At 39.0% G+C, this 25216-nt stretch overlaps 1 protein-coding gene across 2 annotated transcripts in view; it reads left to right on the top strand.

The window, feature by feature from the left end:
• The window catches only part of ARHGAP24 (Rho GTPase activating protein 24), a 239361-nt gene that overhangs the window by 32731 nt on the left and 181414 nt on the right, over positions 1-25216 (top strand). The window contains exon 2 of one of the 2 annotated variants that reach the window (XM_085306286.1): positions 3395-3594. In XM_085306286.1, the coding sequence (XP_085162412.1) occupies positions 3415-3594 (180 nt within the window). In that variant the 5' untranslated portion in view covers positions 3395-3414. Of the gene's footprint in view, positions 1-3391; positions 3595-25216 lie in introns of both variants that reach the window. The other variant, XM_085306291.1, reaches the window with a different exon arrangement.

The raw sequence follows: 25216 nt of genomic DNA, 5'->3' as shown, positions 1-25216 counted from the left end.
GGAAGGGAGAGATGGAAAACAACCAACTTGTCTCATGACTGAATATCACAGCTCCCTTGCCAAATACAAGTGAGGTGGTTGGAATTTTCACTGCTGAGGAGAATTAAATCAATGAATGAAATAATACAACTGAATTTACGTAGTAAGCATCCAAAGATATAGTGCTACATTATTTTAAATAAAATGACATATTTTACCTGTGAGGACTTAAATCATCTCTCCTACAGCTCATTTATTGTAGTATTTTGTCAATAATTTAAAAGTATAAATGTTAATAACATTCTTGCTGACCAACTAAAATCCAAATGCTTTGTTCCTCTGTTGGTATCAGCACCAGTGAATTGTGTCTTTGTGGAAAAGAAGTAAGAAATAGCCTTTCATCCAAGTGGTTAACTTTTTGACTGGTGTTTACATTCTTGTTTGTGATGCCAAGCATGATAAGGGCATGGTTCCCTTAACACTGTATTAATATGAATACTTAGTGTATTCAAACTGTACRTTTGTTGTTTTCCCCACCACACATACACACCTTGAAGCTGGCCCAAGCAGCAGAGTCCTAGTGATTAACTGAATGCATTAGCTGAAGTTGGGGGCCTGGGATTTCTGTAATTGTGCAGCAAGGAACAGGGGAAAGCTGAAGTTCATGATTTTGTTCTGTAGTTTAATTGCAGTAATTCTTCTTAATACCTGCCTTGAAATACTTGCTAATTTGCGTCCTGAGGATGTGAATTGGTGGGCCCAGCTAGAAATGGGCAGTGTCCAGGGGACATTCTGCTTGGATTGAAGGGTTGCCAATTATGAGTTAAGTACATTTTCTTTTGGATTGAATGATTTTGTTTAATACAGATGTGTGTGTACTTTCACCACATAGGATGACAAGCAGAAGTAGGTTGCAAGAATATTTTGTAAACCCTACCATAGTACAGGTAAATTTGGAGATTATTTGTTCATTTCTAATTGCACATAATTTTACTTTAAAACCTATTCTTCACTGAATAGCTAAGTGAGAGTGCTGGGTCATACAAGGATGAAGTGTAAAGGTGCTGGAGGCTTCTTGGCTACTGCTTTGATACTCTTATAGTTATTTATGACAGCACAAAATGAAAAAAAAAAAAAAGAGTCCCAACCTTGCTGAAGTGGGAGCAGACACATGTACAAGGAAGGCACTGAGTAACCAGGCTATTAATTCTTTTGAAGGTAGCTATATCCCTAGCTGTGGCTCAAGATCTGGAGAAGATAGTTGTAGTGTGGCAAGGTCCAGTTTGGAAATGCACTGCAGTACATATTTAACATACCCTGCAGCCCCAGAGCTACAGTTTTTCTGGGCATTTACTCTGGTAATACAGAGTCAGTGTATTCTGTCAGTGTGGTCTGAAGGTTTATCAGCTAGTTGATTCTTGGGAAGGCTTAATTGTAAACTTAGACTTAAGCAAACCTTTGCYCTACTGAGGACCAGACACATTCATATATTTTCTGGGGACTCTCTACTCAAACTTAACTGCAAGCATTTTGAATGACTCTGGTTGAACTCTAAAGAGGCAAGAGAGCGCTCTCTTCCCTCCTCCTCCCCTTTCCTGTTTTTCTAAGAGTACAGAGCAATTCAAGTCTTGGTCCTGCAATTGGCACTTTGCAGTGAGACCTGTGTTGAGGCCCATTAACTTCAGAGGCACAGGACAGATGAGTAAAATGTTTTAATGGTGCAGCTCAGATTCCAGGATCAGGGCCGAAGAACGGAAAACGACAGGCTGCAGATGCTACAAGCAGGAGGTGTTAACACACAGTGGAAATGGCAACTGTGGAAGTTAATCAAAAGGAGGGTAAGCGTGAATGGTTGGAAGAAAGGAACCAAAGGAAGAATGGGCTGAAAAGCATTTCTGACTGGAATGTATTATTCTGTATGATTTATTTCTTCTTGCTGTATTGCATTGCGRTTTATTTCACAGTGGTGTAATATGATCTAGACAAAGTACTCACATTTTATTACACTGTCAGAGGGGTWGCTAGTCTGTTAAATGCATTTGTTCTCTTAATTCTGATTTATTTATTTTTATCACCATTTCTAATCTTCCTGAAAAGCTAAGCATGTAACTTTGCAGTGTGGCTGTCTGTTAGTATGTTATTAAAGGTATACATTCTATGTAAGTGACCAAGGCACAAGTACCAGACTTGCAGATCTGTCTTGCCAAAGCTAGGAGAGGAAGCTCAAGTTCAGACACTGTTAGAGATACCTCTCTGCTTGTAATGTCTAGATGGCTTTATTCTTTTCCCACCCTGATGTTTAGAAACAATAAATAAACTTTCCTTTGAAGCAAGGTTTCACAGGCCCTAACAACTGTGTAAGTTCCTGACCCAGCAAAGATTGGTGGTAAACTAGAAGGAAAAGGAGTATGTATGTTGTCGTTTGAGCATTTAAACCAGTGAAATTTCAATTAACTTTGCACACTGGTGTTTTTGTGTGTTTAGTCACTTCATATTCTGTTTTAGCATGCAGGGTTTTTCACTCTTGGGTTTCAGTTTGATTTGTATATGAACTGAAAATTTCAGAACTTCTGGCATGGAAGATCCCGAGTTTGTTCTGCSTGAGACTTGATAAGGGATCAGGAAGAGCCTTTTAACTCTAAAGATTGACTATATCATGACTATGTAGTGTGTGACTATATAGTGCATGTAGAAAATGCATCTAGAAGATTCATGACTCTCTCTAGAGTAAAAAGTATAGTTTTCTCAAGACGAAAGGCACACGATACTTAAGTCAATTTGGTGCTTAAGACCCAGACTTGACACATTTACGTCTTGAATTGKTGTATCAGAGTTTTGCATAATTTGCAAAGTGCCTGTAATAAACATAGCTGGATACACACCTATTTTGATCAGGGGATTAGTTTTAAGGTGGGATATGCAGCTAACCTTTTATTTTCTGTGCTATCATCCATTAAAAGGACTTTATCAAAAGTCTTGCTCTCTGGTGGGGTAAAGACAGTCAGGGAGTATTAAATGAAGAGGTCTGGTAGTGAGAAGCACTCTGCTTTTCTTGTTGCGAAGACGTATGATCAGTTCATTCTTTGTTACTTCTTAAAATCCCGCAAAATTCATCTGAAGTAACTGTTCATGTTTTGCTTGCTGCCTATGAAAAATGTGTGACATTGGAAAATTTTTCCATCTTGCCTTCCTGCTTGCCTTCTTTTTAAACGACTTGTTTCATTCCTCAGCTAGAAATGRCAATAATAATCACCATCTCTTAGCTGACTGGTGCCAGTATGAGACTAAGCAGCAGATGGCAAATGCCTTCCTAGCACACATTTGTTGTTGGAGCATATTTATTCTTCATCTGTGTTGAAACGAGAAGGTTATTGCTTGGATAAAAACCTGATTCTTCTCACTTGTTTCTCAGCAGGAGAATTGCTCAGTCCCAGTATGGATGAACACAACGGCTCTGCAGAGACTCCCTTACCAAGCCAAGGACGGCACAGTGCCGTTAAGTGTGGGTGGCTACGAAAGCAAGGAGGCTTTGTCAAGACTTGGCACACACGCTGGTTTGTTCTCAAGGGGGACCAGCTTTACTATTTCAAAGACGAAGATGAAACCAAGCCCTTGGTAAGTGAAAGAAGATAGAACAGGAGGTGAAGTAGAACAATGAAAGAATACAAGCAGGATTGTCTTGCATTTAAAGAAACAAATCTCTCTATTTTATGTCTTTATGGAACTTGGGATTCTGTTTGCAGTGGACACAGAATTGATTCAGGCCTTGGTAATTAATCTGGTTTCCCCCATCAGGTTAATTTTTAAAGCTTTCTCTCACAAGGCTCGTTTTTCCCATCAGGGCATTTTTAAGGGAGAGTACTGCAAACTAAGTAGGAAAAATCAGTCAGATGTGCTTCCCTGAGGCAGAAAAATAAACTATGTTTGATAAGATGTTGCTTGCKTTTTTGCTTCTTAAAATCTGGAGTATCCCAGCTTTTGTGTCTTTTCAAATTCGAAATCCCATAAGACCTTAGCCTGAAAATGTTGCTGTCTGTAGTGCGGAATAGACTTCTGTCTGATGCCTGGTTCTTCTGTTGCGGTGATCTACTMCTCTATAATACTCATCTGTTTTCCCTATTTAGTGTTTAGTTCCCTTTAGTGCTGTAAATCTCCAGAGTGCCATGTGAGGAGAGTAAATAACTCTGCCTCTCAGAGCTGGTCTGAGCCTYTGACAATAAGTTAAGAGAGACCTTGTGCTAGGACCTATAGAAGTGTGTAGTCCTAAGTGCTAATCATATGTCAGATGTTTGTGCCTTCAAGGGAAAAGCTTTGAGAGCCACATATTTGCAAATTACCTTTGTGCAGATACTCAAATACYGTCACACTTGTATTTTTTCATGCCTGCTACATTTTCTGGTGGTATATATTGATGTGGATTTTCACAGGGAGTTTTCACAGATGTAAAYGCCATCTAATTGAGCTTTCTGCATGGCATAGGCCATCACATTTCATCAAGCCTTACCATATGCATTACTGTAAATACGTTTAAGAAAAGTATTCAGTCTTGAGGTAATTGTTCCTGATGAAGGCTCTTGTATGAGCTGAATTCAAAGCTGCAGTTTCCTATGAGGACCCTGGTAGCTGTTGATAGTGTAGGTTAGTTAAATAACATGTAGCATAGTTACAAATTGTACATYAGTATGAATATTCTGAGAATATGACATAATTGATAATGTATGGGATGGTGGCTCCTGAAGGTGTTAGCTAGACTACTCAGACCTGAGTTGCTAGAAGTACCAATCTTAGTCTGTTCTGTAGTGCTTTGCATCTGCCAGTATGTTTGCATGTCAGGACTCACCGTTTTCTTATGGGGAGTTAAGATACTGTGTTGCATGGAGCACTGTACAGCACTATAGTGCTATAGAGACCACATTATCCTCTTGCTTCTTTGCTGCTCACCTGCTGCTGACTGACTTCAGAAAATAGTTTTGTCTTCGCTGTTTTGCTTTTGGGAAATGGATATAGTGATTCTGATTTTCCTGTCTGCTAGATAAAAGTTAGGTTGCAGTTCATTTAAGAACTAATAGGATGTTTGAGTTTTCTACTGAAGTCTGAAATAGTTCATAAGAAATGTCTAGAGATAGAAAGCAAAAAAAAAAAAAAAAAAAAAATCAGAACTGTAAGTTAGAGCATACCATTAGGTTTGGAAAAACAGTGGACCAGTGCAAATTAGGGTCACGTGCTACCTCCTGTGAGTGTAGCTCTGGAGTGTTTCTGAAGCAAATCGCATAGTGGCAGATGCTGAAATACATCCCCAGTTCAATACCATTTTTCCAGTTTTCCCTCACAACATAGTCATGTGTGGGACTACTCTGTTTTGGAAGCTTTTCCTATTGGAGCTCTTCTGTTTTTTTTCGCTTTCGCTTTTGTTTTTTTTTTTTTNNNNTTTTTGTTTGTTTGTTTTTTTTGCGCTGCTCTACTTCACTCCCCCATATTTTTAGCATAGTATTTGAACCTGGGACTCCTGATCATGAAGATTACTCTAGTGTGAACCTAACAAATACTTATTTATAGAACGTAGCAGAAGAGGACAAGACAAGGCATTTACCCCATGTTCGTAGCCCTAATAGGGGAAATCCAGGTTCCAGTTTGTGGTATGAATTCAGTGGGTCATATGAGCACCAAACTGCTCTGCATCTTGGCATTGGCTTCTGTCCACTCTGCACCAAAAATCACACCATGACATTTGCGTCTTTGGATGTGATTGAGGTGTGAGTAGAACCAAACTGCAGAAAAATGAGATTTGTCAGAATTTTATCTAGGAGTGAGAATGTGTCATGACAATTAAGAAATGATGTCTTCTTACACATCTAAATCATCTGTAAATGTTTTGCAATTTCTGAAGTGTGTTTGTTTCCTGTTAGTAACTCTACAACATCTGCTTTGGTAAATATGCATGTACAGTTCCTTGCTCCCAAAATACTATATTTRGAAGTCGTTAACTGTTAGTATGAGTGTAGGAAAATGTCAGAACTCTGCCACCCTGCATCGTATGTCTACAGCCACACAGAGATGTAAAAGGAAGGCAGGGGAAAAAGAAGCAATACATGCAGCTCTTGTAGTCAAGGACAGTGAATTTTCATTGATTCTTGACTATCATCAAACGCATGAATCTTTCCTTTGCAATGTTCTATCGGTAAGTAACAGTTATTTCTTGCTCTGATAGTCTTGAAATGTCTCAGGATCTGGTGGAGGTAGCATTTCAGTTTCCTGAAGATGCAGGTAGAGGTAGCAATASATAAAATTATTTCCTGAAGGCAGAAAGCAAATGTAGGAAGTGAGCAAACTAATACCATTTAAAAACATGAAATCTGTTTGCTGATAATTCTATTTAATTTTGCCTTTTGGAAGTGAGGCAGAATTTTGTTTTTATTAACTTATTTTTATTATCTTTATAAATCACCTTATACCTGACAGGCTGTTGTGCTTTAGAAACCCAGTATTATGTTACAGYTGAAGATCAGCTTTCTAGCTTGAAATGTGGGTGGCTGAAAAAAATCAGCATTCTAACAATCTGTTCCAGAGCACGACAGTTGTTTAGATGCAGCCAATGAAAGTATATTTCTTGCTTTCTTCTTCAGCAGTGTCTTAATGGCAGGTGGGAGGAGAAAGCTGGTGGCTGCCTTAGTTAAGATGTCATGCTCTTTCTGTGATTTGGTGAATTACAGGAGGTATCTTCCAAGTCTAATCTACTGTGGCAGTTTTGCTGTCACACACTCCTTGTTTTATTTTATTTACTGAGGAAATGAGTTCTCAAGGTTGAAGCTAGGAAACGTGTACTGATGGAGCATYGTTAATACGAGGTCATAAACGAACAGGAGCTGACAAATTCACCGTTGGCATGGTATTTTAGCCTTAGATACCTACTTTGTGTAGTTGCAAATAAACAGTAGTAGTCCCTGGGGCATTTATGGACTCAAATTTGTCCTCTGTACAGTAAAGGAGTCCTAAAGGGGTGTAAATGAGCCTTGGCAAAATATTTCTTGGTATACACCTGAAAGCAAGTGACCATCTGCTCTCTGGCTAGTCAGAGCCAATGGGTTTGCCCAACAGGATTTTTCAGCAAAGTTGCAGGCACTTCTGTTCCCAGCTGTAAACAGGGGAGTATGTAAGCAGGCAGTGAGGGTCTAGCACTGTTAAACTGTTTCCAAGACAATCCTTCCAAAGTTGTGTTTCTCTTTGCGTGTTCAAATGAATACACACTGGCTCATGCAGGTGCACTTAGATTTGGAAGATGTGTGCCATCTTATTTAAAAGCCATCTTATTTAAAAGCAAAACAAAAAGCCAGTGTTAAATGTATACATGGGGACTTATTTCTGAAGTGTAATAATTCTGTGAATTCTGAAAGATGTGTGTATTTGTAGATAGTCATACTTATTCAGAACTTCTAATGTATGTTAATTTCTGTTAAGAAACATGATGTAAATTTAAATGCRTTCAGAAAAGCTGTCTGTGTCCCTATATAATGATGGAATACACACCGTTGTTGATACATGAAGTTCTATGTGTTCTGTTATGCTTAGATGTTAATTTCTAGCTACTGCAGCTTCTTCATAACAGCAAGCCCTTGTGCAGCTGTGGTACAAGACTGACAACTTGTCAGGTCTCTTGGCCTGAAGAACTTAAAGGAAGTACTTGGTAGAATGGGTTAAAAAAGGAGCTGCCTTTCTCTCTTGCTCTCTGAAAGAACAAACTACATTGTTGTAGTAGGATGTCTTAAAATTTTGATTTAAAATAAGCAAGAAAGAAATGTCAAAGCAAGTATTTTCTAGATATCACCAAGGACAGAGCTCCATGAAACACAACTAATTTTCAAACACAGTTAAGTGTCAGTTATTGCTTGAAGGTGGATTTTGCAAAACAACGTAAGACCTGTTGGAGGAGGGATAATCTGTATTTGCTCAGAGTGAGTGTATAAATGAATGGGATTTTTCTCATTTCTAGATTTTCTTTTCAATCAAATGGATCCACTGCCTGATTTTCTTGAAAACAAGCAGCAGTTTTATTCCGTTATATTTGTGAATTCTGGAGTATGTACCAGTAAATATGATCTCTTAGTTTTCAGCTATGGTCCTCAGAGGGGTAATTGGCCTTTGTAATAATCTTAGGAATGATCTATTTTGAGATATTAATGTTTGTGCTAAATTGAGAGTAGTCAAAAACATTTTYWWRAAAATGTTTTTGACTACTCTCAATTTAGCACAAACATTAAGATAGAGGTTTGATTAAAGAAGCCTCTCTTCTGCAGAAAGCTTTTCACTTAATTTTTTTAAGAATATTTTCTGTCTTGGTGACTCAGCTGCTGATCCAGGTAGAGCAAAAAAAGAAAAAAGAGATCTCCTGAAACTGTTCCTGTAAATGAAGTCAGTAGATCTTAAGATCCAGAAAGAGTATTGTTACCTTTAAAAAAAAAAAAAAAAAAAAAAAAAAAAAACTTGATCATCTACATCAAGCCATAGAGTGGAACCCACTCTAACTCCTGTTCTGATGTTGATTAATGGCTCAATTAGGAAGAGCGCTTTGAAATGTATGATGACGTGCTGCCTTCATTTATTAGATTTCAGTGATGGTACAGCTCTGATACGGCTTGGTTATCTGTTCCAGTGGTTAACTACACATAGATGACAATTTTCCATTTTTTTTCTTATATTGAACATTTTGGTGGGGAGTTTTTATCCTCTAGACCTTGTTATGTTCTTATCCAGTGGCTTAAGTATTGCCAAAACTGCCCAGTTGCTCACAGGGTCTTAGCAAAATGCTGGGAAAGGATAGTAGGTTTGAATGCAAAGATGAGAATCTTAAACCTGTTGTTTGAGGTGGTCTTTGAAAACTGAATAACTGGCTGCTAGAATTTGAATATAGTCCCTATCTGTCTGTCAGTGAAAGGCCTGCCTCTGGTGTACAAACAGAACACTGCGAAGAGCTGCTCCCTCAGTCTTGGATAGGTGAGGATATGAAGCGTCGAGTCTGTACAGGCTTGACTTCATGGGCCTTGCTTGAAACTCCACATTTTGTGGAACAGCTAGAGGGACCTTATGTGGAAAATAGCAGTGTGCAGAGCTCTGGTTTTGGCGTATTGATGCAAAACCCTTACTGTTAGTATAAGGAGCAAGGATGACCTTAGGACGGACTTGTGCTACAGAGTGAACCACCGGACATGCAGTAGCGAGGACYGGAAATATTAAGGGAGTATATATAGATATATGTAAATAAAATAAATATTTATCATTTATGGAAATCACTYATGCTGTTTATTAATGATGAGAGGATTTTCCAGAAAGATTTCCTGTTACCAGTTATTGGGTGCAATTTTTTGAGGGTGGTAGATGTAGCTTTTAAACCAAAATTAAACTGAAATACTACTTCAGCTATTGATGTGAATGCRGTGGAAAGGAAATGAATCCAAGAGCTCTTACATGAAAATTTTTAAAGAACGGTATTTTTCAAAGGCAGTCAGCTGCCAAAAACTTCCTATAACAGTAAATGCTCTGTAGCACTCCTGATAAAAGGCTTTCAGTTGGTCTTGCTGAACTTTTATCTGAAATATGAAGTAAGAAAGAAATACTGTCCCTATTCTTCAAAAGGCTGAATGTACTCCCCTGGTGACTGACTCTTACCATGTTCTAGCAGCTTCTGCTCTTGGAGTCCTTGTTTTAGGGTACATCTGCACTGCAGTTTGCAGCAGAGCCATTAGCTCATTTAGAGCTCAGTGCAGTCAGAGTCTACCTATATTTGCTTCATTATCCTGTTGCCAGGGTGCGAATTTTCCTTTTTTTTTTTTTCCCTTTCGTGGCCTTTGACTTTTCTTAGTTATTAAAGGACAGTTCGTTACAGTTTTACATGCATCACGCAAACTTGAAACAGATTTTGGTTTAGACATGTTACTGATGTAATGATATTTCCCATTTCTTAATGTTGAGAGAAGAGATGCTTTTGTGTAACATAGCTTTCTATTTAGGACAAGAAATGTGTTTTTTTTCCTTTGTAATCATTCATGGTCTCCATTTGCTGAACTTAAGATCTTTCATGTTTTAAATTGAAAAATCCAACTTAACCCTGTGACTGAACGAATTTCAGATTCAGCAGGAAGAGTTGTATCCTGTCTGCTGCAAGTAGCAGAACCTCACTTGTTTTCAAACTTATGTTCTACTTGAAATAGAAACAGATATGATGTGTCTTGGCAACAGGTAAAGGAGTCTAAAGACTGATTCTTTTTTTACCTAGTGAGCTGTCACAGTTACTCTTTAATGCTACTGGATGTGAAAAGTGAAACGAAAGGTCAAAAAAACATTTTGGACTCCTTTAGGRGGCTTGTGGAAATAGCTTCCCAAGTATGTGAATACAAGCAGGCTCTCAAAACTTAAATAGTGAAATTCTTGAGATACAGAGGTGCTTGTTGAAGGATAGCTATTGGTACTTATATACAGTAGAAAATTCTGCTGTTTCTAGTAATTGATCTGTTCTGTTAAGTCATTTAGTGCTACGGGTTTCAGCAATCAATCAATTTTTAGAGATGCTTTTTTTTTTTTATTCACAGTGATTTATATTAGTATTATTAAAGATATTCTTTTTTAGTAGATACCCCTGAAAATTTTGTACAAGTGTGTAGTGTGATGTTTTCTTGTGACCATAATGTTTTTTTTATACCATTTTTCTGTTGGTTGGGGAAGGTTTCATACGTGCAGGATGGAATTTCCATCCTCAGCAAGAGGCAAGCATGCAAATATCAACAAAATCACTTAGAAACTCAGCTTGGAATTAATCAAATTCTAGCTTTAATCCCCTCTTCTGCCTCTTTCAGACCAGAAGTGTGAACCTCAGACTTTGGTATCCTCTTTTTTCTTTTTGTTTTACTCCTTTGAAAAATTTAGGAGGGCTTGAATTTGACCTTGTAAAAGTTTTGACAGAAAGAAAGGTTTCTGCTTTAGCTTTACCTACTGCAACAGTTTGAGGAGTGTCACTAAGGACTGAACAAGATTAAGCATTCTAACCCAAAGTCTTGTGAATCTTGCTCAGTGCTTTTCAGCTGACAGATGCTGAGGGCATTTCAGTTTCCCCACAAAGATGGTTAATAGTGTTTAATGTGATGCAAGGAGCATTCGGTCTCTCTYGATCATGTTTGCATGCAGCTGTTGTTTCATTGTCTTTGACTATAATGGAAACATCTACAAAGTACTGTCTTGTTATTGTAGCAATTGATTCAAATCCATGCATACTTGATTCCTGAGGGCTTGTAGCTTTTAATTTTAACTAAGCTTTAGCGAGAGGAATGCAAAGAATGAAAGTCCTAAGCAGAGGGTCAGAGAGGCCTTCTGCAAAGACCCTGGAGTATGGCATAGAGGTCAAGGCCAACTGTAACAAAAATGTTTTCCACTGCTACGATGATGAGTTTTTAGATTTTAATTCCTTTAAAAAAAACATCGCTCTGCTCAAGGATAATGTAAGAATAAAATCAGACTGTTTGGGGATGACTTTGCAGAGAGGACTCCTGCAAGGATGTTCAGTCTCTTGCTGAAGGTTTGATGTTTCCTGCTTTCATGAAGCTACTGAGTTATTTGGGCTGAGTAAATCACAAGGTTTATGCTTGCTACTTGGTYGTTTCCTGGTTCACAGTGCAGCTCTACAGGGGAGCATAATAATGGTCTTCTCAAGTGATGTCAGGAAAGGATGACCTGTGCATAGATCATTGGAATGTCCGCAAAGATTAACTCCCTGCTATTCCATCTTTAAAGGATGGTGCATAATTTGACATAATTGACATAATAAAATTGAGAGTAATTTTCAAGGTTTCTTCCTCATGAGTACCTTAAATTCCAAATACGTGCAGTCATGAGACATCACTTCTAACATGGTGCACCAGAAATGTGAAACAACAACACTGATGTTAATAGGAAGCTTTTCATCTCGTCTAAACCGATTTTTTAGTATGCCTGAATGTCAGAAGTCTTGAACTACAAATGAGATGTGAAAAATCTAAAAGATTAGAGCTTCTCTGACGTACTTATGGAAAGTCACAGAAGAGGCAGAATTCCGATGTTGTGAGGGCTGACTCAAAACTGAGAAAATGTTTTGTTTTTAAAATAATCCTTGTTTTGGGATTTCCACTGATAATTTCTCGTCTTGGAATTGGTGAGTGTGTATGGGAACTGAAAGTTCAGTAACAATCTTACAGCAGTGTTACAGTACTTCTGTCTTATGTCAGTTATCCTCATTCCTTTAGAAGCAGCTCTGTTCAAAAATACCATTTTCAGTAATTAGTGGTTTCCTTTTTCTAGATTTTCCAAATGATATAAACCAAGAGTGATGTTAGTGAAATTAGACCTATGCAAAATACTTTCTGAACTGTCAGTCAGAACTTGATTTGTTTGCTTTCTTGTGCTGTCAGATCTTTAGATTTCTGTTCCTGTGCTTATGTAGTGACCCTATTCTGTTACTTGATTTCTCTGCAATGATCTTGTCTTAGTCTGTTAATATGTATAGTTTAAGTACCTTCTGGCGCACAGCAGGAGGAGCTGAGGGAATACATCTGTATGGTCAGTATTCCATGCCATTGTGAACGTGCTCATTGTGCTAGACAGCATCAGAAAGTCTCTTCAAATCGAATCACTGCCCTATTATCAGCCACTGGTGCTCTGAATCCTACCATCATATTGCACACCCCTAGCTGTCTGTCATTACCTGAATATCAAAGAGTCTGTTACGTTCATGTAAATATTACAGACTAAAGTTTGAAGTTGATTGTCTTCGTTAGTGTCTGTTCTGGCCCTAGTCCTGTTATTTAAAACCCCTCATTACTTGAGTTTATTCTTTCTCAGAGAAGATGGATATTCATTTTGTTTGGGCGGAGGGGAAACAGTTTTTGTTAGGGGTACTCAAATGTTGGTTTCCCTCTACTCTCATGCAGCACTCACTGGAATGGAGGATTAACCCAAAGGCATCCAGCTGGAAGGAGGCAGAAGGGAACCTGATGGTGTCAATGGATTTTAAAAAGGCTAACAACTACTAGCTTATCTTGTGAGAATAACCAATGATGACACACAGGTTTAGGCACAATATATATAAATGCTGCCATGGCAAGTGCATTAGGAATGCATATACAAGTGGAATCATTGAAAGCAGAAGTGAGGCTCTTGCTTAGGATGAAGTGTGGCCCTGCTTTATTGATGGAGTTTCCTTTAGAGAGGAAAGAGAAGGTGAGGATCTTGAACAGATTAAGTTCAGTTACACTTTTTGCCATGCGTATGTCAGTCCCATTTGCTGGCAGAGTAGATCTTCAGTTTAAATGAAACACGACCGTTTGTAAATGTTCTTTACCATCAGATTCCTCTATGCATTCTAACACTGAAAACAGGCATCTAAAAGCCAGCAAATAATTTGTCTAGATGTTTTGTAATGCTCAGAACRTGGCCATCTTATTGTAGGCCCCTTACATGTCTTCAGAAATCTGATCCAATGACTGGAGTTTAGAAATGCTGTGAACCTTTCTGGTGTTTGGATGTGTGTGAGACTTTTTTTTTTGTTCTCACTAAACCCTTAAAATAGTAAAGAAAAGATAATCTGTAATGACAGTGCTACTTCAGTCCCTCTTCCAAAGCCATTTGGATATGAATAATACATGTTTCCAAACTTCATATTTAATCAACYCAAATTGTGATATCTATTTTTAGTAAATATTGTTTTAATAGAAAAAAGTGAAAGCCCTTGTGGTGTTACTTGAAAATGCTAGCACCGTTGACCTGTGTGTGTATTCAGAACTAAAGCTCTTGGGTATGCTACCATGTGGTGAGTAAGCTGTGTGTAATTAGACTTGGCCAACAGCTGCTCTTAGATTGGAAAAGATAGGCACTTTAATAAAATGTAAACTAGCCAATGGCTCAACTTCAAGTCCTGATAGCCAATGTATCTTGCTCATTTTAGTGTTCAGAGAACTGTTTCTGCCTTTTATTTTGTGGGACCAGTGAACTAGCTTGCTGTGAAAAACCTGCTAACTGTGAAGTAAAATGGAGTCTTTAGTATGCTTCAGTGCGTTTTATAGACAAACAGTACTTCCAGATGTAAGAGGCCAGTACATGGTTCAAAATTGCTTTTCCATGTTGGGGATGGTGTGGAGGAGCTTAGGAGGCCTACCCTATCTCTTACTGTTACTTCAGTCTTGCCTTTCCTYTTCTGCTTGTACTACCTTAGCTTCTCTGCTGCTGCTTCTTGGGCCAGTGTTAATTTACAGCATTGAGTTTGGGGGGAGGCTGAAGAGAGGAGTGTTTTTCTGGGTGTTTGCTTTTATTTTTTTCCTCCTCTGTTTCCTTTTCTCTATTACTTGCCAGGTAAGAAGTGCTTTTCTGGTRATTTGYAATTAATGTTCATTTTGCACATTAATGAAGTTTTAGAGGGAGAAAGAAGGGTGCAAAGCTGCTGCTATTTGAAAAATGTACCTGAATTTATGCTATGATGGTTGTCATTATCTTCCTATTACCAACTTCTCTTCTAAAAGCCTGCCAATCTAAATTCCTAATTATACCAATGGTTTGTATTGTATTTTCCTGCGCAGTGTATGCCTTTGATTGTATTCGTTAGGACATCGGTGGTCTCTAGATGTTTGTCTCTGACCTCCTTTTCTTAATAAAAGTCATACCAGTAGAGAAAAGCAGGTAATATRAATGTGACTGCACAGCATATATGAGGGTATAAGGTGGAATTCTGTGGAAGTGAATCTCCAAATTAATCTTTAAGCAAATTTAGTGTTTTTTCTTTCAGGAATACATGAAGCCTAARCCATTATAAAATAAATTTTCTTGTTTACACTCCATTAATTTGAGCAGAAAAGGCTATGTGGTAAGGTGTTTCTGCTTGTGYAGGCCATTGTTAGCTTCCCTACTTAAGCAAGCAAACCTATAATTTCTTTATTTCCTTGCATGTTGTTGAGGGATTCTTCCATGCTGTTGCYGTAGTAACTGAGGACAAATTCTGGCATTAATTTTTTAGCAGTATTTTTGAGTTTTCCATTAATTTCAGCTTCTTTCAACTGAACTGCATATATGTTTTTCTAAGTGAGCTTGGATTTATCATATTGTGAAAAGTGACCTTGATCCTGTGTAAGTTCTAATGCAACAAAATAGTGAAGACATGCTGCACTACATAGGCTTTGTGGACAGAAAAAATCTTATTGAGTGTCTTAGTTATTTGAGCCTGTGGATTGCCGCATGTTCCTTGACAAATTGAGATGGACATTTCAAATCACTGCTTACAGAASAACTTTGAGAGTGGTCATCAGGTGGTATTTGTCTTGGCAGCTTCAGAACCGGGGCCAAGGGTTGAACGGTAACAGAAGCAACTAAATTAACTTCCAGTGCTGGAGGGACATCCTTTTTTGCAGACTTACAGCACAAAAGTCAAGCTAACAAAAGCTTTCTCTGTTACTGCTTGGAGTGCAGAATAAAACCCATTAAAATCCTTCCTTGGCTTTGCAGCTACCCACAAAGTTCCTGCTCTGAGTGAGTAATTGCAGTGTCTCTGAGAAAAAGCAAATGCTTTTAACTCTTGAATAATAACCAGAGGCAATTAAAGAATACCAAGTACTTTTCTAGACAAAGACATGTGACTTGTAAGCCTGACTTGAATGGAGCAATAGTCCAATGATCTGGTTGTGCAGGTGATAGACACATGGCTGTGTTTTAAGTAACAAGCTGATGCTTTATTAARGCATCATATAGGTATTTTACTAGAATGCAGTGTGCCTCTCAAAATTCCAAGCGCATGATGCCTCTACAGTGTAGGCGTTTCTTACTCGCCCTTTTTACCCCGGCTTTTCCACAAGGCGTTTCTGTTTCAACCTTAGATATTTTTTTTTCTTCACATAGGCAAAATTACAGGTCTCCTTTAYTCCTGAGGGACTGTAGTTTTGGCCTTAAAATAATGCTAGGCACCATTCACAGATTGTGAGCCTGCATGTCAGGGCCCTCTATCTACACTGGTGTACTTGTGTCCATGTCATGCTGCAAGGAGCACAGTGGTCCCCTCACTGCAGCCTCTGGCAACTTGGTCTTTGGTTAAGWAGTTCATTTCTTGCCTGTTGTTTGGTCAAAGCCCTTTAGTATCCTAAAGGCACAGATGCAGTAGCAGGGTGCCAGAACAGTAAGCAGGCAGTCTGCAGATATTTATATCATGCATATATCTGTATATCATGCAGATATTCAGATGCCTTGGTACCCAATGAGAATAAGAGGCTCTCGTGGTTTTTTTTTTTTTTCTTCCTCCTCTGCCGTTTGTTCACGTGGAGTTTAATAAATAATGGTCCATGTCTGAAGAAAAGGTTTAGTATTTTTGGGAAGAGAAGATATTGTTAACAACTTTGGGCTGTTATTGCTATTAAAGTTACTATTGGAYATTTACTGCCTAGTGTTAAAATGCCGTATTTCATCCCTGTGCTTAGAAGAGAAGGTCCTGTGACATTCCTATATTGCCCTTAGCTATCCTATTATGCACTAGCAGTAAATGAAATTGTTTAGCTTTTACATGCTTAAAGCATGTTTAGCAAAATATTTATATGCTATGTTCCAGTTTATTTTTTTTGCGAACCAAGTTTTTGCTCAGTATGCTTTATATAAAACCTTTCATTTCTAATGTGGCATCAGTTACCATGCAGAATCTGAGAGTGGGCTTCACAGCTTCTCGTGGTAACCTTTGTTTAGTATATTTCTTYTCCTTCATGTTCATTTTCTTACAGGAAACTAGCTCATTGCGCTGAATTTAAGTGAGGTGGATGTTTTGTTATGTAAACCAACTTTCATGTTTTATGGAAGTCTYCCTTTCAACAGGAGAAAACTTGCCTGGAGGAATGTTTTGGTGAAGTACCTCCTGAGAAATACTAACAGGGTTGGTATTAGGAGAACTCGTTAGCACTTCTGTGGAAAGGGTAAAAAATAAAAGGCAGAGATCCATCACAGGTTGCCCAGAGAGGTTGTAGAGTCTCCTTCGCTGGAGACAGTCAAGGCCTGCCTGGATGCAACCATGTCTAACATGCTTTAGGTGACCCTCCTTGAGCAGGGAGGTTGGACTATTTGATCTCCAGAGGTCCCTTCCAACCTCAACCATTTTGTGATTCTGTGATCTGTTTTTGTATTCCCTGACATAAATAGTTCCAAGTGGTGAGTTTTGCAGTGGGGAGAGCTTGCATGAGACGTGTGGTGGTGTTGGGGGACAGAGAGGAGATGCTGCAATGTAAAGTTTGCTATGTTGTAGCCTTATTCACCTCTGTTAAAAACACAGAATTAGTCTCATGAGCATCACAACTCACTTCCTTTCCTTTAAATAATGGTCTTAAAGTCGATGCAGTATCAAAACTTCCTCTGCTCAAGTATCTTACCAAGAATGAAAAGCTACAGAGGGGAAGCTGAGCAAGATACTTGTAATACTGGACTCTTGAATGCATGTTGTTTGGCATAAGATTTCATACATTAGTCTAGTAGTCCAGATTTAGCTTTTTATTAACRGTGTAGGCTCTAAAACAATTTGTTTTATTTAACTGGCTTAAGAGGTACTGAAGATTTTTCCTTTGTTTCCTGGGTTTGATTGTTATTCCAGGTGTTTTTTTCATTTTCTTTCTGTATTTACGTAGTACCATTTATATAACAAGTGCTATGTAATGRAAAAGTACAAGTCACAACTGAAAAATAAAACATTAAGTTTTTATGTCAGTGCTTTTGATCTACTGATGCTTTCTGCTTATAATATTCTGGCTAATTGCCTCATTTTTGACTCACAGATGAATCTGAGTGGAGGATACAGGCAGAAATGAACGTTCAGTGATTTAAAAGGTAACAATAAAATGAAAAGCTTAAAATACACCTCTCTCCGGGTTTCTGCCAAGGTAAAGGTAAAATCTGTCATCTTTAGAGTAATCAAGCTGCTATCTGCCRGTTGCAGTCAAGAACTCCTTTGTCTTGTGTGGAGCAGACGCTACAAAGGAAATGGTGGGCTTTTTCCTTAAAATAGTCTCCAAACTCTAAACTGCCTGTTTCATAGAAATGTTAACTAGCTGCTTACCTTCTTTAGACATCAGTGCTGTTATTGGCTCTTGTCAGCTGGGTCCTCACTGGAAAGAGAAGGTCTGGGTCTCTCCCTGTCCCTTCTGTGAGCTGAGCTGGAGCTTTACATTTTACAAAGTACTTGTGATCTTGGAGCGTGAGAAAAAACAATCTTTTTCTGAAGGGTGAAAGCAGGATCTTAGAACCAATGTGTTATGACTCTTTGTTTTAARTAACAATTCTCAGAAGGCATATGGATGTGTTTGTGATTGCAAGAAACAGATCACATCTAATTTCAGAAATAAAATATGCATGAGTGCATTTGTTTAAACCTCTTTAGTGTGATAGCWGATCTAATAAACAGTTTGATTATTTTGGTGTCCTTATGCTTCATTGCAAAGAAGCATCCGGTTAATGGAGTCAAGAAAACATACATCTACTGCTCTGACTGATTTAATGTGTAAATCTGAGTGTATTTAACATTGTGAGTAAAGCTAATTAAGCTATTAAGCTGACATGAAGAAAACACAAAGAAGGAAAACAAAAATACCTGCTCTTGGCTTATATTGGCAACACAATTGAGTTCACACACTCTTTTTGATACAATGGTTCATGCACTAAGTACAGTAATATTTCTAATGAAATGTTTAATTAAACAGAGTGAAAGTCTGCTAGGTTCAGTTGATACTGGATACCATGATTTTAATGGTATCCCAGAAGAAGTTATTGGTGCTTCACATACTTATTTTATAATAATTAAATATAATTATTTATGTTCTCCTGAAAATACCAATGTAATGTTCAAAATAGCTAGYTATGTGAGCTGTTGTTCTTTGACTCCAGCTGGAGGAATTTTGTCCTAATTAAAGCAGTGCTGGATATGGAGATAGTCTCACAAATTTGTCTCTCCATGTGCTTGCTGTTGCTACTGGCCCTGCCCACTTTGCTCCCTCTATCTTTTCTGTGTAATAGGAGGCTTCTGTTATGAAGCCAATGATTAGCGCCCACACAAACTGGCCAAAGAATGATCGGTGCTCCTGATGGATGGGATGAACTGTGTTGAATTCCACTCTGCATGTCCCAGGGCCCAGCCTGCARGATGGGGCTCAGACCTGGCACAATGGACTCAGCTGCAGTCCTGCAAGGAGGCATCTTCCCTTGTACTGCTTCAGGGCTCTCAGCTGYGCCCTGTTAGCCACTGTTGCAGTGCTGGCTCTTCTCTCTGGCTTCAGTGGTGTACTAGAGATACCTGCACTGTTGGAAAGTGAGGAACAGAGGCTGATGGGAAGGTTAAGTTTTTTGATCCCTGCAGTAAGTCTGTGTTGCGGTGTAGAAAGTTCAGACAGGAATAAATATTTATACCATTCTGTTTTCTTTTTAAGCCAGAGACCAGTACTGCTATTAAAAGACAAAAGCTTTCAGAAACTAAAAGGTTTTTTAGTAGAATGATACTATCCATATTTACATACAAATGATTTTTATCATCTATTACAATATTTCTTGAATACTTTATTTACTGAAGTTCTGTGATCATCAAACATTTAGTACTGCTCTGCAAAGCAGTGCATGGTAATTTATATATGTAGTATTGCCTTTAATGGCAGTTGTGGTCTAAATCCAATGCAGTGTTCAGTAGTTACGTCTGTAGTATGCTACAGTCTGACAGAGATRCATGATGTTTTCCAAATGTGTAAACTCTTTCCTTACTTTGAAAGGCTTGATTTCAGCCGTATACCTAAACGGGCATTTGTTCATGAGCTTTCAAGTTATCCTGTTATCCAAAATAAGKTATTTACGCTGAGGAGAAGCAAAAGCTTTTGTGTGTGACTGTAGTGGAGCCTACTAGATGTCCACTGGTTGTAGTTGTTTTCACCATAAGTTCCAGCACYGTTCCTCTGCCCCTGCTCCCTGTGGAACCGCTGTGGAGTGTGAGGAGCAGAGCTGGGGATTGGAGATGGGAATGGGAAGTTGGAGGAGACAGGCAAGAGTGAAAGTTGGATAAYAGATACTTAGTTTACTCTAACACCTTCCATGTGTTGGGACTGAGACGGTTTGCAGGACGTGAATGATGGTTTTCCATCACCCCTGTTCCACTGTCTCTGCTAGTAGARTGGGAACACTGGTGAAGGACTAGGAGATATATGCTGCCCAGTACAAGGATCCAAGCAACGAAGTGCTTTGTGGGTCCAAATATGAAATAGTTCAGTTCAAGTTTGTCACTTGTGCAAACCGTGYAATTTCAGCTGGCAGAGTGTTGGGAGAGTTTAAGTGGAGAGAATTTGAAGAGAGGATAAATATATGCAGGCAAAGCTGTGCAGTGTCTTTCAGATGAGGGGCTTGAATGTGATGCTGTGGGAKTCTGAAGGTGAGTATAAGTGGTTGACCTTGGGAGGGAGGGTGAAGTATTCAGAGGCCTGTATGAGATTTTTTAGCTGTGTTGTGTAGGCTCAAAGAATGTAACCTGAGACCTGGGGGAGGGAGTTGTTAAATGGTTGGCTGGAGAACAGGACCAGGGTTTCACAGCAGGTGTGTGGAGGAAGAGCTGGACTTACAGGACCTAGAGAGCTGGTAAGACTTTCATTATTCCGTTAACTATCATTCCCCACATACTCTGTTTATTTCAGAGCATAATTATTTGCTCACTTTTTTGTCTGTGTGGCTCAGATTGTGAGACGTGGTGTGCATYTGCAAATGGCATTAACTTCAGTATTTGGCTTTTAGTGCTTTTTTCACAAAGACTTCAGCTGCCTTTGTTCTTAAAACCTTAGGCAGTTCACTGTGAAGCATATGAAGATATGCTCTGTGTATGTTGCAGAAATAAAGGGTCCTTCTTACGGAATGCACTTTGTGTTTGAGCAGACACTTTAATATTTGACAGTAGAATAACAATGCTAAGTAAAGTACATGGCAAAATGCCAAGGCATTTCTGAGATGCGAGAGCAATACATCTGCTCCTCACCAATCAGTGTTAATGCCAGCAATGGGACAAATGGCTGCTGAAGAATGGAAGGCAAGAAAGATCTGCTGTGTTGTGAAGTGTGTCCAGCAAGTTCCCAGTGTGTTACAAGCATTCAAGAAGAACGTAAAGGTTTTTATATATAGGGTGGCTGTGAATAATACATATTATCTGGAAAAGAATTGCTGAACGTCATGAAGTTGGTAATTGTATATCTGGTCAGCGRAAAGACTTAAGTAATGAATTCCTCTAATAACCACTTTTACAGGTGGCTGCTAATCAGGCCAATGTGTGCCCAGCAGGAATGAGGTTGTAAAGAGTTCATCACCAGCAGAAAGCTGCGATCATCTACTTTGAAAAATGTTATGGAAATCAGGGGTGGGGAAAAGTAAGAGATGAGAAGTCTGCAAGAGCAGATGTTGGRATAGTGCCTTTTCACTTGATATGAAAGGTGGTGTTGCAGGAGGAAAGGATTTTCTCTCTCTCTGTCTTCAGTAGGAAGGGAGGAGACACAGACTTGTCTGTGAAATTGTGGAAAGCCCACGTAGTGAAAGACTTGCTAACCATTTTTCATATGGGTACCACTGGTGCGTAGCCGCTGAGTTGTAGCCATGTCACCAGGAAAAGGGAGTGCCGTTAGTTGCTGCCTTCTCCGAGGGGAGATTTGGAAAAGGGAAGAAGGAGGGTATCAAGTGGAGATACTGATCTCAGGCTGTGGCTATGGGCCTAGCCCAAACTTCCGGTGATGGCAGAGCTCAGAGGAGAAGGCAAAAAGCCAAGCATTTTTTAACAGGCTTCCCTAGAGGTCAGTTAATGTTCTAAAGACCCTCTGAAAGGGAAATGCTTAAGATAGTATGTGAACTCAGGAACATTGGAGGGGGATCTTTTGACTTCCTCTTTGAAGYGTAAGTGATATTTTTATGCCCCTAGTTTACAGTGTTACTTTCCAAATGGATTCAGTGCATTTCTATGAGTTCTTAAGAAAGCCAAAGTTTCTGGGATAAGCCATTTTAGATGTAAAAACAAAATTCAAAGCAGTAAGTTTTGTATAGGAACACCACACATGCAAACCTTGTATGTGTGTCACATGTTGCTTTTAGCAGAGGGTGAAAAATGTGTGCTATTTAGGTGAGTGTTGAGTGGATTTTAGAGGTAAGTGAATCAACCAGTACCATTTCTTCTTCTGTTAATATTTGCTCTGCTCTCTTTCAGCTATCCCAGYATTACTTCTCTATAGATGTATTCTACTCAGGTCTCTTATCCTTAAGAACCATTGCAACACAGGGTATACATCTAGTTCCTCCTTGGCACTGTGAGGATTTTAGCTGGCTAAAATATAACTCACTGTAGTGTCGTTAAGTCTTAGCAAGCAGAGACCATATTCCTCTTGACAAGTGCTTTATAGATGAGAAGTGTCCAAATGTTTACAGGTAGAGGTAGAAAATATTTCTTTTTTTCTTTGCATCTGGCTTGGCTGAGGTAGCACTAGTTAACTACTGTGAAAAACACTACACGCAATACAGAGAAAATGCAGGTGCTGACGACTGTGTGGATCTCTGTCAAATATGTAGAAGTAACCTGAGGAGGACCTGGGTTTACTGCTATTATGTGCAGATGACAAACATGGCCCCGGGTCTTTTTTTTTTTTTTTTTAATAAATGATGTTAATTGTCAAGTGGTGAAGAAATAAAATGGAATGGAGAGAGGAAGGACACAGCTTACATTCAGCAAGTAGTAACATACGTTCAAGAGTACATTTCAGTATCCTGAAGACTTTAAAAGTGGATGGCTGTTTCTACTTGTCAATGGATAGTCTGGCTATCTGGTGGCTGTATGAATTGATAGTGAGACACAGAATGGTTGAGGTTGGAAGGGACCTCTGGAGATCATCTAGTCCAACCCCACTGCTCAAGCAGGGTCACCTAGAGCATGTTGCACAGGTGACCTCTCCTACACCTCTCAGCTTCATTTTCCTTGACTATTACAATTACCTGGTAGCCAYATTTTTCTTCTCAGTGAATAGGGGTGTCATTTGGGGGTGTAAGAATGTTTTAGAAAATTAGTTTTTTCCCTGAGATGTTCTGTCACTTCAATGGCTCTAGGCWTGATTTCATTTACTTAGACTGTAACACTAATTTTCCAGATATGTATAAATGCCTTATTCCATGTCTACTAAGACATTTTTGTGGTAGTGGTGATGGTAGCTTTCTTGCCTTTGCTGTCTTTTTTGGTTTATTTAGATTGTAATAGTGAATGTCATGCTAGTGAGAAATACCTTAAATCCCATTATAAAAGCAGATATTGACTTTCTTTTTATTAAAACAAAAAAAAAGAAAAAAAAAGAGTAGATGGACATGTGAAAATGGTTACTCCAGACTCCTCACTGGAAAAAATTGGTTGGAATAGATCTTGGTGTTATCTGTCAAGCAGTGGCACTTAAACTGCTTCCATAGGACTCCTAAATGTAGACRGCAGAGCTGAAGTGGGTGGCTGGGCAAGTTTCCATTGGCATGAAAATGGAGTAAAATCTGAAAAGTCTCTTCCATTTTTCARTTAGTCTGAGTCATAGTAGTTATGGTTGAGGACATGAAAAAAAAGCTATTGGTTGAGATTAGCTAYGTAGAGTTGAATGTGTAATTAATATTAAACACAACTGATGTCAGAACCTTATTGATGTTCTCCTTGGTTTCACTCCTTCCTGTATGTTAAGGCATGTTTAGAGCTCTTCTGCTGACAACTGCAGGGCCTAGGGCTGCTCTCTGCTTTGAGATGAACAGTTAATGTGCTTCCATGAAGCTTTTGGACRTGCAGAATTAGTTTGGAAAGCACAAAATGTTTCTTGCTATTTATTTACCTCCTTTTAAAGACCATGTCAGGTATCTTTTCTGTGATGTTCAGTACTGCTAGTTTAGGTTCCCTGTCATTTGGTGACAGTATATGACTGTTGCCAAAGCCTGTATTGTACAGATGTGATGACATGGGGCTGGCAGTTTCCTCATGGTGGTGGTACCTTTGGTGATGCTGCAAGTGCCGCATGGGTTGTCCTGATGGTTCTATGCTRTTCAGCCTATTCTGCATACTGGCCCTTTCAGTATTTGATAGGGGAAGTGGATCCTATAGCAAAGAGAGCTCAATACCGAGTTCCCCAGGTCCTGAGCTTGCTGTTTCACATGGCTTTGTGAAGCCTGTTTTCATTTTACAACTGACATGAGGTATGAGTGATGAGCATTAGATAATGACAGTTSTAAATATTTCCTAAAAAGACTCATAGTTTTGTCAAGCTAACTGAGGGCCTTGTTCTTGAGCAGCAGCATGTGCCAATCTGAGTGTTTAGATTATGGTTCTTTTTCTTTGGATTTCTACAGATACTGTTTTTGACATGCACACACTGGTAGAAAGGGCATARGTTTGGTTCAAATGATGTGGAGAAGCAAGTCAGAATGGAGGGAATGTCAAAATAGATTACTAGGTTTCCTTTTGTAATTCAGCTTGRGGGTGACAGAGGAGTTGCTGGTGAACAGCAAAAGCTGATTTGAGTGCAGGTGACAATTGGTTGGATGTCAGAAATGACAGGTGTTATTTATGATTTACCTTCCCAGAAATAATTATTTAGACARTTCATTTTCTCTAGCTATGAACCAGCAGTTTCTTTGTCCTGACTTCGATGAATAGTGGGAGGCAGCTGTTGCACAATTTCCTTTACTGATTGGATTCTCAAACAACACCTGTGTCATCCAGGGCAGCTTAAAAACATCGTATGGGCTGCACTTGGTATAACTTCTGGCTTAGTTGACTTCTGCTGGCACAGGTATTGCACTGACCTTGATGCCTCCAAGTACTCTGCTGTGACCAGCATTCAGTGAGCACTAGCAGCAGTCAGGCCTGGGCATTTCTTACTCTCTTTGAAGCAACTAGATATTACACAAGTGTATGGATATTCTGCATTATCTTTGTGATAGAGGAGGAATAACTCCATTGAAACTCTTGGAACAAGGCAAGTTTCACATGAATACAAGATGACTTCTACTGTGTGCTTGATCAAACAGACAGAGTGACAGAAACTAGAACATCTTTGTCACTTATTTCTGGTGGCAAGTCTCTGTTTGCATTTACCATTCAGCTGCTACTGCCATCCTTCTGGAAAGCAAAGCATGCTCAGGATTCGATTGCACGCTCACGGAAAGTCAGTGTAAAGTAGCATTTTTCTGTGTATCTTTG

This window comes from Rhea americana, unplaced genomic scaffold (assembly GCF_003343005.1).
Source record: "Rhea americana isolate MKP2758 unplaced genomic scaffold, rheAme1 scaffold_237, whole genome shotgun sequence".
NCBI lineage: Eukaryota > Metazoa > Chordata > Aves > Rheiformes > Rheidae > Rhea > Rhea americana.
This window is presented reverse-complemented; position numbering and strand designations above follow the sequence as displayed.